Source organism: Tarenaya hassleriana, unplaced genomic scaffold (assembly GCF_000463585.1).
Source record: "Tarenaya hassleriana unplaced genomic scaffold, ASM46358v1 Cleome28, whole genome shotgun sequence".
NCBI classification, from domain to species: domain Eukaryota; kingdom Viridiplantae; phylum Streptophyta; class Magnoliopsida; order Brassicales; family Cleomaceae; genus Tarenaya; species Tarenaya hassleriana.
In genome coordinates this window covers 1,837,853-1,856,949 of record NW_010966021.1, presented here as the reverse complement: position 1 = coordinate 1,856,949, position 19,097 = coordinate 1,837,853, and the positions used below count along the sequence as shown (strand labels likewise).

At 29.3% G+C, this 19,097-nt stretch overlaps 1 protein-coding gene across 1 annotated transcript; it reads left to right on the top strand.

Annotated features, from left to right (window-relative positions):
• Window positions 1–13,604: 13,604 nt before the first annotated feature.
• On the top strand, window positions 13,605–14,804 carry LOC104818011 (thionin-like protein 2). The gene is made up of 2 exons (XM_010547440.1): window positions 13,605–13,949; window positions 14,485–14,804. The coding sequence occupies exons 1-2, from the start codon at window positions 13,664–13,666 to the stop codon at window positions 14,541–14,543; spliced, it is 345 nt and encodes a 114-aa protein (XP_010545742.1). The 5' UTR covers window positions 13,605–13,663; the 3' UTR covers window positions 14,544–14,804.
• Window positions 14,805–19,097: the final 4,293 nt, after the last annotated feature.

Here is a 19,097-nt window from a genome sequence, read left to right as displayed (position 1 = left end):
AAACCCTATACTTATTTTTTATCCTAAAAAACTCTGTATTTTTAGATTATATCCAAAAAAACCTTATACTTTACATATTATGGCAATTTAAATTTTATATTTATTTTTTTATCTTAAAAACTCATGTACAATCAGATTGTCTCCCAAAAAATTTATACTTTTCATATTATGCCAATTGAAATCTTAGTCATTTTTAACCTACAAAACCATGTACAATTAGATTATCTCTATAAAATTCTTGTATTTTGCATATATGGACGAAAATAATATGACACTCATATCTCGTTTCCCATGAACAGGATGTGTCACATGGAGAAAAATCAATAATATAATAGGTTTCTGTATTTACTCAAATTCGGGACTATGTATTAAATATTTCAAGATAAAAAAAATATAAGGTTTAAATTGTCATAATATGCAAAGTACATGTTTTTTTAGTGAATTTAAAAACATATGGTTTTCAAGATAAAAAATAATTACATGGTTTAAATTTCTATAATATACAAAATGCATAGTTTTTTGGAGATAATCTAAAAATATAGAGTTTTTTAGGATTAAAAATAAATATAGGGTTTAAATTAAGACAAAATAAAAGTACAAAGTTTTGTTGGCTATTTAGCTAAAATATAAAAATAATGTATATAAATCTATTTATAAAAAATAAAAAATAAAATCTATATGTACGTACTGATAAACATATATATACACACAAATAAATCGTTATAAATACATACATATATATATATATAAATATATACATGGTATGCATATATACATATATATATATATTTAGTTTTCTTATCAATTTCTAAATTAATATTGATTCGTATGTATTTTAACATAATATTTTATCTTGTATCAAAATAATTTACTTTGATTTAATATTTCTTTTGATTTTAAAATCATTATTTTCATTGATTTAGAGATTAAATACGATAAATCGTTCATGTTAAAATAGAAGTTTATGTATAATAAAATAAATTTTTATATAGTGAGCTGAATATATTTTAGAAGTTATCTTTCATATGTTTATAACTAATAAATTTATTTGTAACTGTCATATATTATTTATGTGTAAAAATTAGTGGTGGTATAATCAATTTATATGTAGCTAATAAATTTTTAAATGACAAATAAAAATTTAAAATAAATGCCACATAGATTTCATATGTTTGTAAATATAATTTCATATGTTTTTCACAATGAGATACATATTTAATCAATATAATTGTAATGTATATATTTGAATAATAAATAAAATATTAATTGTTTGCAAATTTTGCAATGTTATAAAACAAAAGGTAAATACAATATTGAACATAGTGTAATAAATAGGCACTAAATATTAATAAAAAATAATAATTGATGAATTTGTTTAGTATAAAATTTGGTTAACATGGAAATTTTTGTTAATTGATATTGTAAATACCATATATAATTAAAATTAATTTTAATAGGTAACTATTAATAATTAAAGTTTATAAAAAGAGTATAATTAAAGATAGTGATTTATTTATCTTTTTGATATATTTTTCAGAGTTGAAGTTTGTATAGTTTGTCTAAAACGGATTTGCATTTTTTTTTGTAGTATTCATCGTCACAAGTTTTTTTTTTTTATTTTAGATTGTTTAAAATATTAATATTCTATATAAATCAAAACAATAATATTGTGATTAGATTTGTAATAGAAACAAATCTTTGATAGTACGTTCAAGATTTTTCTATTTAACATATATTTTAAAATTTTGGTTCAGTTTTATTCGTAAATATTTTTATTACTTTTGATTTTATAAAATCGATAACTATTTTTTTTTATTTTGATTTGACCAAAACAATTTAAAATTGAATTCTAGTACATCTGAAAATATTTTTATAAAAGCTTTTATTACATCCAATAATAGATAAATGGACAAACAAAATTTTGACATCTCATAATATTTAAACTCTCTCCACCAACGGTATAGAATTAAAAATAAATTAGAAATAAAATAAATAATCGAATATAAAAATAATAAATAATGGAAAAAATAAATCTATATATATACACACATAAGTATACACATATGTTGTTATAATTTTGTAAATAATTTTGTACAAATACGCAACCAAAATAAATAAAATTAAATAATTAATTTGTGAAGATAGAGGTGAGCATAATATCCGAATAAAACGAACCGATTTATTATTTGATTTGTATCCGAATCGAAAATTCGGATATCCGGATTTCAAGGATCAGATACGAATATTGATTTCAAAATATTTATCAAATACGGATAGGATATACATATCAAAATAGAATTATCCATTATATATTATTCGATTCTTTTTTATATATATTAATAATATATAGTTAATTTGGTTATTAATTTATATATGAGGATAATTTTATAAAAAATTAAAAATATGCTTGGATTTTTTTTTCTCCACTATTTCTTTCTATATCGTTTGTCCGACTCCCTCTTCTTCCCTCTCTCTCTCTCTCTCCCTCTCTCCCTCTCTCAATCTCTACACACCATTTTTACTGATAAACTCATCACCTGGTCTCTCCAACATCTCATTCAACCAAAATTTTTTCTCTTTTAATTTGTTGTAACATTATGATTTTGACTTTTAGACATATAATGTGTCTTACTGCAGATGCCTTTTATGTTTTTTTTTAAAAAAATTAAATGATTTTTTGTTCGATTTACACATGAGAATAGAGATTTTATTTTTAACTTTCTTTTTAATATACAAACGATTTTCTTTTTTAAACGATTTTCTTCCACTTGAATGTGAATATTGTTTATATTTGGTGATATTGTGAACATATATATATAATTGAAAGGAGAAATTTAGAGTGGCTTTGAATCTGAAACTGAAAATTTTAAAAATCCATACGGTCGTTGGAATTCTCATGAATTTGGACAACGTTTGTTATACACAACAACATATACATTATTTCATTGTTTTGCTGATAAAAAAAAGTGGGGAAATGGGAAAAAAAATGCATAGTTTTCTCGGCTTGCTTGTAATCTGTCAGCTTCCGCCTGCAAGCTGCATTGCTGAGATTGCATGCCGCCTTTAATGCTTCCGTTTGTTTTTTCTCGTCCTCGCTGAAGGATGAATCGTACTCGATGAATTTGACAACAGGGCAAGAAAATCAATAGATGAGGAAAACCAAAAAGAAAATCAATAGATGAGAGGATATGATTGCGTTTAACACACGCAAGCGGGTATCAAAATAATTACCTTCTGAAATCGCATGGATTAATCCCATTTAAATAAGATGTTTGAATTAATTAGAAAAAGAGTATATAATAAATGTGATGTTAGTGGCTTCATATGACATTGAGTTGGCAAGCGTTTTTGTTTTTGTTTTTATTTTTTACGTTATTAAATATTCTCAAACATTTAACCAAAATAATATGAAGAGACAATATTTTCGGTTTAAATTTTCGATTAATAAATGGAAGGATCTCTTTGATATTGACATTTGATTTTGAAAATGGTTTTGGAATACAAAGAGATGCGCATAATATTAGGCCACTACCTCAGAGGACACGTTACCACAAATTCACCTATTCAGATATATAATCAAATTACGTTACGCTTCCTAATTAATTATCTTACCCTATTCCCATATTTAATCAATCCACCTATTCACATATGTAATCAAATTACGTTACCTTCCTAATTAATTGTCTTAACCTATTCCCATATTTAATCAATACCATTCTAATTAATTGTCTTAAAATATTATAATGCAATGAAAATTGAGAAATCTGTCAAATGGACGACGTGGCTTCACAATTTTTATTATTTTTATATTCAAATTAAATTGATAATTGTATATAGCTATAATATTTAAAAAATATTTTTCAATAGAAATTACTAAAATCAAATTGAATTTTTATATAATAAAACTGATTTTTTAAAAACTATAATAATACGATGACAGGTTTTTGTGATATGTGATCACTAATGTTTCCAAAACCATTAATAATACTCTAATCAAATAACTAATGATGATAGTAATAATCAATAAATAAATGCCACATGTAATTGATGATGTGGATATTGACGTGGATCCATGAGAAACCTTCAAACACAACTTTTAATATATATATAGATTCACCATTTACAAAAAAAAAAAAAAATTATACAAAGATATTATTCTCAAATATATTTTCTCTCTCTTTCATTTATCAATTCCAGTCCTACGGCTTATCATGTATATATTGATAAAAAGTTAAAAGAGGGCCTATGCTTTTACAAAATAAAAAAAGTGAACTTTTTTCACGATAACAATTAACTAATTATTTTAAAATACTTAACTAAGTAAAAACAGAACAATTTTTAAAATATTTTTTCACAAAATAATTAGTTAAATATTCTTTTAGAGTGTAAGAAAAATTAAAATGTCGTTTAAAAAATTTAAAATCTTTTTCCGAGCACAATGTGGTCCGACAAATCTATTTTATAAATCATTTTAAAAACTCATCTGCATAGGAATAAAACACTCATATCGATACTAATTATCTATTTATTATAATTGTACAGGAGTTCACTATGATTTTATTTTCTTATTTAAGTTTGTATTTAATTACTTCATTTATAAGACTTAAATTGTTCAAATTTTATCATGTCCCAAAGCAGAAAAAGGTAGGCACGTTTTATTTGCAAGCCTAAATCTTCAATTATTCCTTTCTCGGATGGATTCAAGGTTAAAAACCTTCGGTTATATATATATATAAGGAAAAATGGAATAAAAAAATATAAACATTCAAAATTTAATAAATTAATACCTAAACTAGAATTATATAAAAAAAACCTTCAATATTGTAAAGGTGGTTTTTTTTCTTCTAAAATTTTAGTTTAGGCATTAATTTGTCAAGTTTGAAAATTTTGCTTTTTTATTCTATTTTCCCGTTCTATAACGTATCGAAGTTCCATTATGACTTTATTTTTAATTATTTAAGGTTGTTTAATTAATACATTAATGGAGACAGACTGTTCATATTTTATCTGGAGAAACACCAGCGGTTATACATAACCAAGTCAGTTTAAATCTTCAATTATCCTTTTGAAGGATAAATCTTCAATGACAAACACCTACGGTTATACACACACACATATATATATACACACACACATACAGGCTTCACAATATGCATAGAAGAAGAAACACAGAAGAAAAACTCAAAATAACAAGCGAAGGAATATGGAGAAGAAAACCGCAGCATTGGCAATTTTAGGGTTTGTTTTGATGGGTGTTTTAATACAAGAAACTGCGGCAGATTTCAGCCAATGCTACTACGAGTGTTATCCCAAATGCAGACTCCGTGAAAAAGAATTAACATGTGCAGCCTTTTGCCTACTCGAATGTACGTTCAGTAAAGCAAAGTTCGGCCTCCAAAACGACGTCGCTTCGGTTCCCGCTGTCGAAGGTCGGTGTTCGAAACCCTCTTTCGCCGTTTTATAATCCTTTCGAAAGAGATGTTTGCGTTTTTATATGCACGGGCGAATCACGTGCCGGTACTGTTAGATAGGATGATTATTTAGGGTTTCGGTTTTGGATTGATTCGTTTATTTTCTGATATGAGATTTTTGGTTTTAGAAAAATTACAACTCTTCAATTTTGTAGTTGGATTCGGTTAAATTTGTTTCGATTTCTATTTATCTTTGATTTAGATTCGATTTATACCGTTAAAAATATTCATTAAAAAACATTTTTCGATTATTTTTATATGTTGATTCATATCAATTAGAAAATAATTATAACATTTGGTTTTTATATTAGATTCAATCAAATCAAATAGATATAGTTATGTATTATTCAAATCAGATTTGTTCGGTTCGGTTTTATCTCATAGAACATAAATATACCCTATCTCTAAAATCAGTGTCAATTATTTAAATTATTTTATGCAAATTTAAAACAAAATAAGTATTATTAATTTTATGTACGTGAAGTAAACTAATAACATCTATTTTTTTTCAATTTATTATTAGTGCTTGCTTTTTGTTGAATTAGTAATATATATTTCTAGATCCATATTTAAATCCATTTTGATGTTTAACGCTAGAAAAAAATGAAAAAAGAATATAAAAATACTAGTGGACTAACTGTTAAAATAATTGATGCAGATTCTACGAAAACGGAGGAGAGCTGTGTGGAAGGTGTTTGTAAACGTCTACGTCAGTAATTAACATATGACAATCGATGAAAGTTTATGTTTCCAAAATAAAAACAAAACAAATGTATTTTACTTCATTTCAATAACATTCTCCCTTCCCAATTATTAAATTTCCTATTTTTTTTATAACAAATTAAAAAAATAAAAGAGAATAAATTGATTAATGTGTCTAGAGTCTATAGAACATATGGACCGTTTCCTTCCACACAAAGCATTTCGTTATTGCACTTGTTCTTTCGCCGGTACTTTTCTCTCTTCGTCTTTTAAATCTTTTTTTTTTTAAGAGATAGATGTGTTTTATATGCATGGGAGAGTTTAAATAGATCCCTGATCCCGAGATTAATCTGGAACTTGATACATGATACCCGGTTACGTAATCTCTCTTTATCATTAGATAGAAAGAGATTTGCCATTAGATAGAGATGATTATATGGGATTGTATTTGTTTCTAACCTAAATTGTTCAGATTTTGTGACTTTTTATTTGTCCTAAAGAAGGGAAGATATGCATGTTTTTATATGCAAGTAAGTCTAAATCTTCACTTATTCCTTTGTCTGATAAATTCAATCATAAACACGTTCGGTTATATATAGATGTATATATTGATTATTCTATAAGGGAAAATGGAATAAAAAAATCGAAACTTTTCAAATTTGATAAATTAATACCTAAAATAAAAATTTTATCAAAAAAACCTACAACTATACTACTTTTATCTTTAAAAAATATAGTAGTTGAAGGGTTTTTTTTTGACAGAAATGTTAATTCAAGTATTAATTCGTCAAGTTTAAAAAAAATTGCATTTTTTATTCCATTTTCCCATTCTATAACCGTGTAGGAGTTCAAAATGACTATTTTTCTTTTCAATGTTGTAATACATTCGCCAGACTTAGATTCTAGATCTTCATATAGTATATATTCCTAAAGTGGAGAAGATATACACATTGGCTTTCCAATTCAGTTTAAATCTTCAGTTATCCCTTTTTAGGATAGATTCGATGACAAACACATATGGTTATACTTATACACACACACATATATATATATACATATAAGCTTTACGATATGTCTACAAGAAAAAAACATAAAACTGAAGCAAAACAAAGGCTAAAGAAAACTCAAAAAACCAAGTGAGAGAATGGAGAAGAAAACGGCAGCAACATTGACAATTTTAGGGTTTATTTTGATGGGTGTTTTAATACAAGAAACTGCAGCGATTGGGGCGAATGCTACCAATATTGTTTTAACGCCTGCGCCCATCACGTATCACTGGTATGCGGATTCAAGTGTATGTTCCAATGTGCAATCAGTGTAGTGCCGAAAACGACGTCGTTTCAGCTGCTTCTCCGAGTTCCGCCTTTGGAGGTCGGTTCGATCATTTCGGGAACTGCGATATTGGTTGTGCGACGGCTTCTTGCGCTGCTTCTTTCGCCGGTAAATTTCCGTCTTTCGCCTTTTAAATCTATTCGAAAGAGATGTTTACATTTTATATGCATGGGCGAATCACGTTCCAAGGTACTAATAGAGAACAAATGACCAGTCTTACCGTTACCCTTCCCGTAAAATCAGTGTTAATTATTTAAATTAATTTATATAAATTAAAAAAAAGTATTAATAATTTCATGTACGTACCCTTAAAAGGAACTAAAGTAATAGCGATCTATTTTTTTTTTCTAACTTATTAGAATTAGTGTTTTTGTTGTATTTAATCATATATATCTCTAAATTTGTCTCTAATTTTATCCATTTTGGCATTCAGGTAGAAAAACTATAAAAACAAATCCCAAACTATTATAAATTAAAAAAAAGTATTAATAATTTCATGTACGTACCCTTAAAAGGAACTAAAGTAATAGCGATCTATTTTTTTTTTCTAACTTATTAGAATTAGTGTTTTTGTTGTATTTAATCATATATATCTCTAAATTTGTCTCTAATTTTATCCATTTTGGCATTCAGGTAGAAAAACTATAAAAACAAATCCCAAACTATGAAAATATTAATGGAGTAATTGTCAAAGTAATTTAACTGTAAATATGATATATATATACTTGAAATTGATGCAGATTCTACAAAAATAGAGGGTTGTGTCAAGAACTGCGCCGAAGGGACCTGTAAACGTCTGCCTTAGGAATTGACATACTACAATGAATAGAAGTTTATGTTTCCAATACGAAAATAAAGCAATTATATTTTATGTTATTTCAATAATATTCTTACTTCTTAATTATTGAATTTTGTTTTTTTATAACAAATTTTAAAAATAATATTCTCAGAATCTGTGTCATGTATTGGATCATAAATACGAGGCGATAGAAAAAAAATGAAAGAAAAAAATACAAGAATTTATATTGGTTCATCAAGAATGTCTATATCTACGGCGAGGAAGAATACAAATTTTACTATATTGTTGAACATACGTGGAATACAATACATACTTAACATCATTTTTCAGAACTCAAACTACACCATTTCTGTCGAATCAAGAAAGAAACCCTAGACACAAAATAGATTTCTTGTTGAATAAGAAAGGTTCTTCACATACGTACAGATCTATTTCTCTTCCAAATGTTTGTTTTGTGATGCTTCAACAACAGAAATGGAATGCCTTTACAGGCGCATACACGAGAAGAAATTGTAGTAGTAAAAAAAATATAGCACATGAACCGTTCCTTCTGCACAAGACATTTCATTATTGTCATACATCATCATATTATATTAATCAGATTTCGGTAGTCTAATGGTAAGAAAATATGCAAAACATACTCTTACTCCGGATCCAAATCCAAACTTGGAGAACGATATTTATTTGGACTTCTCCGATCTGATGAAAATGTAGATGTGAGAGATATAGTTGTACCAAAAGTCTAGTAAATTTACGGATTATTAAACAAAATATTACATTAGTCATTATACTATATTGTAATTAAATTTTATTGAAACATATTAATCTCAAAGATTTTTTCTCTTCCATTTTCTCAAATCCAATCCTACGACTTATCATGGATATGTATATATATTGACAGATCAAGTCAAAAGAGGACCTATGTTTTTACTAAAAAAAAGTGAACTTTTTCTCGATAACAATTAACTAATTATTTTAAAAACAACCAATTAAGTGAAAATAGAATAAATGTTTTCAATAAATGTGTACAAAACGATTAGCATGTAAAAAAAATTAAAATATCGTTTTAAAAAAATTAGAATCTTTTCCGACCGCAAAATTGTCCAAAAAATCTATTTTCTAAATTATTTCAAAAATCATTTGCGTAGGAGTAAAATACTCATATTGATACATATCACTTTTATGTGTCCTAAGGCAGAGAACATAGACACGTTTTATTTGCAAGTTAAGTCTAAATCTTCAATTATTCCTTTCTCGGATAGATTCAAGACTAAACACCTTCGGTTATATATAGACGTATATATAAATATTGATACTTATCTCTTTATTCCATAAGGGAAAATGTAATAAAAAATCCAAACTTTTCAAATTGGATAAATTAATACCTAAACTATGACAGTTTTTTCTTATTTAAGGTTGTATTAATTAAATACATTTACGGGACTTAGATTCTTCATATTGTATATATTCCTAGGCAGATTCTATCAAGGTGAATGCATGCATAAAGAGCTGCGCTGAAGGAGTTTGCAAGCTTTAAGCAGAAATTCGAAGAGCCATAAGATTGAGGAAACTGATTTTCCTTTTATCTGTTATTTGTATTTGTAATCACATCAATGTTAATAAATATTTTTTAATCTTTTCACCAAAGAACGGCTCATGAGGGATTAATTTTGGGGAGTTATATCATCCCAAAGGCACTCTGCTCACCTTCGGAAACTGTTAGGGTTTCGGGAAGAGGCGAAGAAACTCATTAAATGCACCGTGGGGGACGGGAGAGATGTTGATTTTTGGAACGAAAACTGGACAGGTTTGGGTCCTTTGATTGAGCTTACAGGTGCTAATGGTCCTCGAGTACTAAAGATTCCATTATATGCGAAAGTCAGAGATAGTTCGGAATGGGGAATGGCACTTCCCGGGGGCTCGTTCTGCTGCTGTCCAAGCGATCCTAGCTCGAATTACCTCTATAACTCCTCCGACAGATGGGGCGGGGAAGGACAAGTACGAGTGGAAGACTTCGGACTCTTCCTTCAGCCATAAATTCTCCTCCAAAGCGACGTGGCGGATGATCAGGCCTAGAGGAATATCCCAGGCTCCTTGGACCAAATTGGTATGGAGCAAGCTGTCAACTCCGCGACTGAGTTTCACCCTATGGCAAGCTTTTCTACATAGGCTTCCCACCAAGGACCGACTCTCTAGCTGGGGGTTGGGAATCCAAACCACATGCGTACTCTGCCAACACGCAACTGAATCCCATAATCATTTGTTCTTTGAATGTGATTATAGTATGCAGGTTTGGGGACTGTTCTCTGCGGTACTATACTCGTCGCCTCCTACGTCCCTAGCTGGTTGTGATTTATGGTTGCAAAGGCAAAATGATGGCACAAATTCGCCGAAGCGAGAGTTGTCAAAACTTGTCATGCAGGCGACATCCTATGTTATATGGAGGGAGAGGAATCGTCGGATCTTTCGACGAGAATAATGTTCTATTGGGAAGATACGCTTTGAACTAGACAGATTGGTGAGAGATATCATCATTTCAAGGGAGACAGTGTTGCCTTCAACGGGAAACACTTTGGAGGACTTTTGGCTACTTCAGACAACATCGATCCGACAATTCTTGAGGGATTAATTTTGGTTTTGTTACTTAATCTTTGTTATCATCTTTTTTGATGGAATCCGTACCTTAGGGGCTAGTTTTCGACAAACGGCCGGGTCTGTAAAAGAACTTAAATTTGTTGATTAATCGATTTACCGTTATCAAAAAAAAAAAAAAACGGCTCATGCAAAAAGAGAGAGAGAGAGAGAGAGAAAAAAAATCAACGCAAATCTACATTTTAATTAAACCAACAAATTGTAGCAATATAATATATAGGTGTGTAGCTTCCATTTGATATTTTTCAAATATCATTCTCGCAAAGTATTGTTCCTAAATAATTTTAGGAGTCGTTTGAGACAATTCTCGAAGAAGTATATATATATAAAGAGTTATAAAATTATTTTTTGAGTTAATCGGGTCAAAGTTTTTAGATATTCTTTCACAACAAAGACGAAAAATATAGCTACCATTAAATGTATATGCACATACACAAATAAATACCCAAACGTCATAAGAGACACACGAAAATAACTATCGAATTCATATATATATATATATATATATGATTAATAGCATTGGAGTGAGGTGATTTTAATAACACTAAAATCAGCCTTATTTATTTAATTAGTTTATATAATATTAACAAAATGAATATTAATTTTTATAAAAACAATTCTTTCACAAAAACAGTAAAACCAATTCTAACAGTTACCAAGCTTAATTAGGAATGAAATTCTCAGACCGAAAAACAAAAACTTTAAAAAAAATGCTATTACAGGAAAATTAAAACTAGCAACAACGTGTACATATAAAAGTAAAAATTTGAAAATTTTCCGCAAAGAAACAAAAAAAAAACATGGGGTGTAATAAAACAAAAAGCTTAGCCACGATCGTGTGGTTTAGTTTGGTAATGAGCGGCGTGTTGATGGGAGGAGCATCGGCCGGGCCTTTCCAAGACTGCTTCGGAGATTGTTTCTACGATTGTATGCTCAGAGCCAATAGAGGATGCGTCCTTCCTTGTGCCCACAATTGCTTGTTCGGACCAAATCAATTCAGCATCATGCTTAATCGATTGTCCAAAAACAAACCTCGCAAAATCCAATGGGATCGGTCCGGGTTTTGTAATCTTGGTTGTGCCATGACTTGTCCTCGTTCCTCACCCGGTAACTTGCATCCCATCTCTCTTTTCTTGATTTAGTTTGAGATGTGAAAATGTTTTTGTTCAGAACAGTACTGTGGTTTCATGATTTCAATTCAAAATTTGATGATAAATTTCGGGTTTTTCGCACTTTTGGGGACATATTAGGATTTCATTTTGCTTCTTAATATGCGTGAGGAAATCTAAAATATTATTCGTTTTGAATCAATTGAAGAGTGTTTGTGTGTGTAGCTATGAAATTGTTAATAATGACATATTTGCGAGGGAATTAGGTTTGAAATTAAAAGCTCTTGTCTAAAATCCTAGATCATGTAAAATTTTGCAGATCCTGTCAAGCTGGATCGTTGCCTTCGGAATTGCGAGAATGATATTTGCAAGTCCTAAGCGGGAACTCACGTACTATATATATATATATAGTATGTTATATATGATATCAAATATTTTTGTCGAATATCAAATGATATTTTTTGTTTATATATATGTTATCATATATGGCTTAATAACCAATTATCAAATGGTTCCTTTTAATTATTACCTTGTTTCCGATTAAAACAGAGTGAAATGAATCAAACATACATGTCATTTTGAATTCAGGGAGAATTCTAATGGAATTGAGTAATTATCATTGATACGTTATTAATTGAAGCATTGTATATAAAAGAACCATACCAAACCAAGTCCCAAATATTCAAATTATCGAACCAAATTAAAACCAAACCAGTCACGCATTTTAAATACGAGCTGCTCATTTCTCTAGATAGTTTTTTTTTACCTGTGGCCAATAATTCTATATTTGGTAATGCATCCGACACAATATACATATTTTGACACTTTTTTGGAACTTTTTAGTTATTTCACCAATCAAAATTACTTTTTAGTTATATATGGCATTCACATAATTCAAAACTATGAGTTAATTTTATACACATTCTTACATTACAAAGAGGTAAATTAATAAAATAACTATATCTAATTATATTTATATGAACCAAAACAATTCGTCAAACAGATGTAGTAAATATCACAAAATAATACTTGTAATTTTATATATATAAATATATATATATATATATATTTATATATATATATTAACAATCCAATAACAAATTGCAAAACAATATGCTGAAAGTGCATAAACTATAGGTAGAATGACCAAAAATAGTTGCTTCCAATCATTGTTTACTTTCAAAAAAGAAATTCAACAATAGCAGATGACAAAACAAACAATAGAAACCCAATAGAAACTAAATATATAATATCGTAATAAAAAGAGCTCAAAATAAGTTGAATTTCCAAACTAAAGATAAAACTGAATTCGGGAACCAAAAAATAAAATGGCTTAGTCAAACTAAATCTTGACCGAAACCAAACACGATTTCTAGAATCCAACTTTAAATGGATAGACCTATTAAAAAAGAAATTCTCGAGATAGTAAAACAAATTAGCAAATACTATTCACGGAAAAAGGAAAAAAATAGCAAAACCTGCTATATATATATATATATATATATATATATATAATCGAACCTTGCCCCCCTTGGAAAAAAAACAAACCCACAAACAAAAGTGAAAAAAATCAAGAAATCAAGAGAGAATTACAGAAGATGGAGTCTAAAACCCTAATAATGGCGGTTCTAGGGTTTGTGTTGATAATGACGAACACAGCCTCTGCCGGGTTCGGCGACTGTTACAGTAATTGTGTCGAAACCTGCGCGCCACCAGGAGACCCCGCCTACGCAAAATGCCCGTTCACGTGTTTGTCAAAGTGTTGGTCCGATCCTAACGCCAAGAACCCGAAATCTATACGTCACATCAGCAAAGTCCCTTTGGATCCGTCTGGGATTTGTACCCTTAGATGTGCCCTAAACTCGTGCGCTGATTCTTTGAACGGTAAATTCATTTTTCATTTACCCCTTTTGTTTTTCCTTTTTTTTTCCGGTAAAAACGAATCCGCTTCCCAACCCAGGTTCGACTCCTCACTTGGAGAGAGACATTCACATAAACATCCTCCGATTCTCGGGTCAAAGACCCGGTGAACTTTCGGATCAGGGGCGGATCCACTCATATTTGAGTGGGGGTTCTATGCCCCAATACAAGATTTCATTTCAATTATAATTTTATAAAATTTTAATGAAAAATGTAACATGCCCCATCAAAATTTGTTGTGTACCCCTAATTCTTCCTTCTTTCTTTCTTTTTTCTTTTTAAAAAATTGTTTTTCATTATTTGCTCCCACTAATTATTTTCTCTGGGTCAGCCACCGTTCCGGATTATAAAAAAAAAATGATTCCATAATCTTCGATAACAATTTAGGACGTAAAAATGACGATATCGAGCCCGAAATCTATACGTCTAATTAATATTTTTTTTTGTTATTTCCCTCTTCTAATTAACGTGTATTTATTGTGACAAACAAATTGTGCAGATGCTTCCAAAATGCATGTCTGCCTGCAAAAATGCTCGGAAGGTGTCTGCAAGTCCTAAGGAGGCAGAATCTACAACTATATATATATATGGAGCCATTATTTACAAAGAGAAATGCTTTCATTTCCTTTGTTGGAATTAATGGTTTATAATTGTATCGCATAGTCTATGCATAATAAATATTTTAAAATTTATTTTTAACAAAGAGAGTATCTTTAGCAAAAAAGATCGACGCATGTATCCAACTGCAGATACTTATGCATGTGTAACATATAATGACACAACAGAACTGTATAACAATAAGAGGTTTGGTCTGATTTCCATTAAAATTGCGATAATTAAAACTATGATAATGACATTTCGAATTTTAATTCGGTTTCGATTCGAGTTTTTCAATTTCCAAAAAATTCTATTCATTTGTTTTTTTATGTCAGATTTTGATTTGTTTTCTTTAAAAAAATTACTATCATTTTCTAAAATGATTTCCATTTTCATTCTTTTTTTTTCCTTTTATATTTTAAAGTGATGCCATATATAATACTCCTAATATTGTTTTCTGTTCCAATTAGACTCAAATAACAAGAAATAATTAATAAATATTTTGTCATCCTCTTTTAAAAAAGGAAGAACCGCATATTGCTTGCCCAATCTGCTGGCATCTTATTATATGGTTCTAAAGCCTTACCAACAACATTTTGCTATGTGGAAATTTCTTCCAATATTAAGTACGGTCTTCAATCGATATTAAATTATAGTTTCAAAATATTAAATTACAGTTTCAAACAAGGCAGGATCTATTTTCATTTAATTAATCGACTTTTTACTGTTTATTTACGGCGTGCAACTGGTTGCTCGGCATTAGCACAATGCTCTGTTACGCAAAACAATGGTAATTCAGATAAATACCGAGAGATTAACTGAAGTCGGGTAGTTTAAATTCATTTTATATAATTCTAAATACAGAGATAAACCAAGGCGACAACCTAACTATTGTTATATGAGCATACATTACTTTCATGGACATAACGTTTTTATTTCTTAATTGTTGAGTTTCTTTTTTTTTTTACAATAAATTTAAAAAAAATAAAAGAGAAATTTATTAATATGGCCAAAACTCAATATAACACATAAACCGTTCTTTCAACACAAAACATTTCGTTATTGCATCCACATCATATTCTAATTGCATCATTGTCATCGAAACCGGTGAAATGAAAATCGGAATGGTAAATAAATTGTACAACTAGTGTAAATTAATCATTGGATGAGAAAAAAACCATTACATTTTGCTTTTTCTTGTGGTTAAAAATTTATTACTTACAATAAACAATACTGCATAACTATATATAGATGGTAAGGCTTACACAAACTCCATCTTGTTCAAAAAAAGAAAAATAAAAAAAAAAGATAGAAAAGACTAAGACATGAAGATGAACATCACAAAATTAGCTATATTATGGTTTGTATTGGTGGGTATGTTGATAAGTGAAGTCAGGACCGACAAGTTTAGTGTTTGCTACTACAAATGCATTACAAAAAAATCATCGAATTCCAACGGATTTTCCAACGGATTTATCTGTTGGAAATTTTTCAATGGATTTTCAACGGTTTTTAGCGGCGTTTCAACGACGATTTCCGTTAAAATTCCGTTGAAATTTCCAACGGATATCCGTTGGAAATTTTTAACGGAATTTTCAACGTATTCAATTGAAAAATTGGGTTGAAAATTTCCAACGGTATTTCCAACGGATATCGGTTGGAAATTTCCAATGGATGTTGGTTGGAAAAAAATTCCAACGGATGTCGGTTGGAAATTTTTTTGGAAATTTAAAAAAAAATTTTAACGGATATCCGTTGCAAATTTAGATTTTAATTGAAAAATTAATTGAAATATCTAATATATATATATATATATATAATATACACATATATATATATATATATTTAAATACATGTATTTTATATATTTATACGTATACATATATATATATATATATATATCGATATGTCTATATTAACCATATACATACACATAACAAATATTATATATATATATATATGAATTCGAATGTGTATATACATAAATATATATACATATAAATATTTATATATATATGTATATATGTATATATGTATATGTGTATGTGTATATATATATATATATGTATAAATATTTATATATGTATATATATTAATGTTATATGATATCAGAAGTTTAACTTGGAGTAATTGGATGATTGTAAATTGGAACTCTAGGGTTAAGGAGGATTGAGTTGGAGCAATGGAATGATGGGTGACCTATTGGGAAGTGAGCTTCGGGATCGGGATCAGGGTCGGGGTTGGGATCGTAGTCGGGGTCAGGGTCGAGAATATGTTTTGAATTTTTCGTTGAAAAATTCCAACGGATTGCGGTTGGAAATTCCATTTGAAAATTCCAACGGATATCGGTTGGAAATTCCGTTGGAAGGATTGCGGTTAGAAATCCGTTGGAAAATTCCAACGAAAAAATTCATTGAAATTCTGTTGAAAATTCCAACGGTTGTCCAACAGACACCGATTTCCAATGACGAAATTTCAACGGATTTATCCGTTGGAAACGTTAATTTCCAACGGAAATTTGGCCATTTCCAACGGATTTGCCCGTTGGAAATGACCATTTTTTTGTAGTGATGTTTTAACAAATGTGCTTACACAAAAGCCAATAAAATGAACTAACATGCAGAATCAAATGTATTATGCAATGTGTTGTATCGTTCTATCCCAAAGAGGGATGCAACACCTTTCACTTCCACAATCCAATTCTTATTCTGATTCTTTTAAAATCGATGATGGCAATATGGATCATAGTGTTTATTGTAAACATGGTTGTACAGTCCATTCTTGCGTTGATTCTCTAGCCGTAATTGATTCTTATATCTCATTTTCGTATCTTTTTTTTTATTAGGAAAATATTAGTTTCAATTTATTATATACAATTTAAATATATGATGTAGGCCCTGAGTAGTATTTAACGATTATATATAATCTAAATTTATTTCGATCAATGGTTCATACAGATGCATTTAAAGTGGAAATATGCTACAAGAATTGTGCCCGAAGGGTTTGCAAAACCTAGTGGCAAAATTCACTAAGGTTAAATTAAAATCATTTTTTCATTTAAAAAAATGAAACTGATGTTTCCTATATTTTTTGAACTATTTTGAGTATATTTTTTGTTTCTATATTATGGCAGGAGATTTAATTGCAAGACTGGTCATTCCATCATTTACTATTCTTCCACGTTCCACATCTAAACCTACCACTACATGATGATGAGATATAATAGTTAAGTAAACAGTGATTAAAAAATTTATATGTGTGCGGTTTATAACAATCGTTATACACGAAATCGCATATTGTTATTATTATTGGCTTTTTAACATTTATTTTGTATTAATCCTATTTTTAATTTTTTATTTATTGTAATATATATATTTTTATGTTCTATGAAACTATTTGTTATCCTAATTTCTTATTGTATATTTTTTTGGCATAATTCTTGTCTCTATCGGATTGATTACAACTTTACCTAATTTCTTTGTAGTTTATTGATTTGACATTCAGTTCTGATGTATAACATTGACTTAGAAAATGCGAAAAATATAGTGAGAAAATGAAAATGTGAAAAATATAGTGAGAAAATATAAATATCATTACAAAGATTCTTAAGATATTTTGGGAACAAATAAATCAATTTTTAACTCCGTTCAAAACAAATACTCCTTAAAATAAATACTTTGACTTTGAAGCGAATTAAAAAGTAAAATGAGAAAAAATACCAACAAAGTAGAAAACGAATTATTCATGGCTTTGATTCCAACATGCTTCTATGATCTGAACTTCAGCTAATGGTGTCAATCAGGTCGGCCCAAAATCCACACTCGACCAAGAATTTCGGACTCGTAGTTAGGCTCAGGCGGGGCCAATTTTTTAGGACCTATATGATTAAGTCCGAAGTTCTGCTCTATAATCTTCGGCTTTGGATCGGGTCCAACCATGAGGACTGGTCTACTCAATTCCTTTGTAAATTTATTTGTTTTTTTTTATTTTTTTATTGACTCGAATCGTCCAAAGATCAAATTGAGCCCGGCTCAGAAGCCCTTTTTTTTTCGAGCCAACACATTTAGGCCTGAACCTTGACATTTTCCAGGTGGACTTGATTCGGATTTTGGGCCTAAATTGATACCCCTAACTTCAACCAACGATATGTTGTTGTGTTTAGAATTTTGGAGTAAATATTTTATTTTAGTATATAAATAGACTTTCCACCAGGGATTCATTTATTGGCATGAGGTTTGAACGACTTATCTACTTATCTGATGTGGGATAATGAGGATGAGTTAATAAACCATTTGTTCTTTACTTGTCACTACACTTCTGCGATACGAGCATCTCTCCTTTGTCATGTCATATACTACCCGACAAACTTGCACCTCATTTTCGGACCAGGTAAACTGAGTGTGTAACGACCTGTGACTGCTATAGATTATCGAAACTGCCCTTACACAACAACACGATACCTTCCAGCGTGTTTTGTTCTCACTTGCATGCATATCGAGACTCTTTTCAGTAGGT

Excerpts from the sequence above, each read along its gene's own strand:
- LOC104818011 (XM_010547440.1), top strand. The coding sequence starts at position 13,664 with ATGGAGTCTAAAACCCTAATAATGGCGGTTCTAGGGTTTGTGTTGATA. Across the intron at positions 13,950-14,484 it reads GTGCGCTGATTCTTTGAACG|ATGCTTCCAAAATGCATGTC; the intron begins GTAAATTCATTT and ends CAAATTGTGCAG.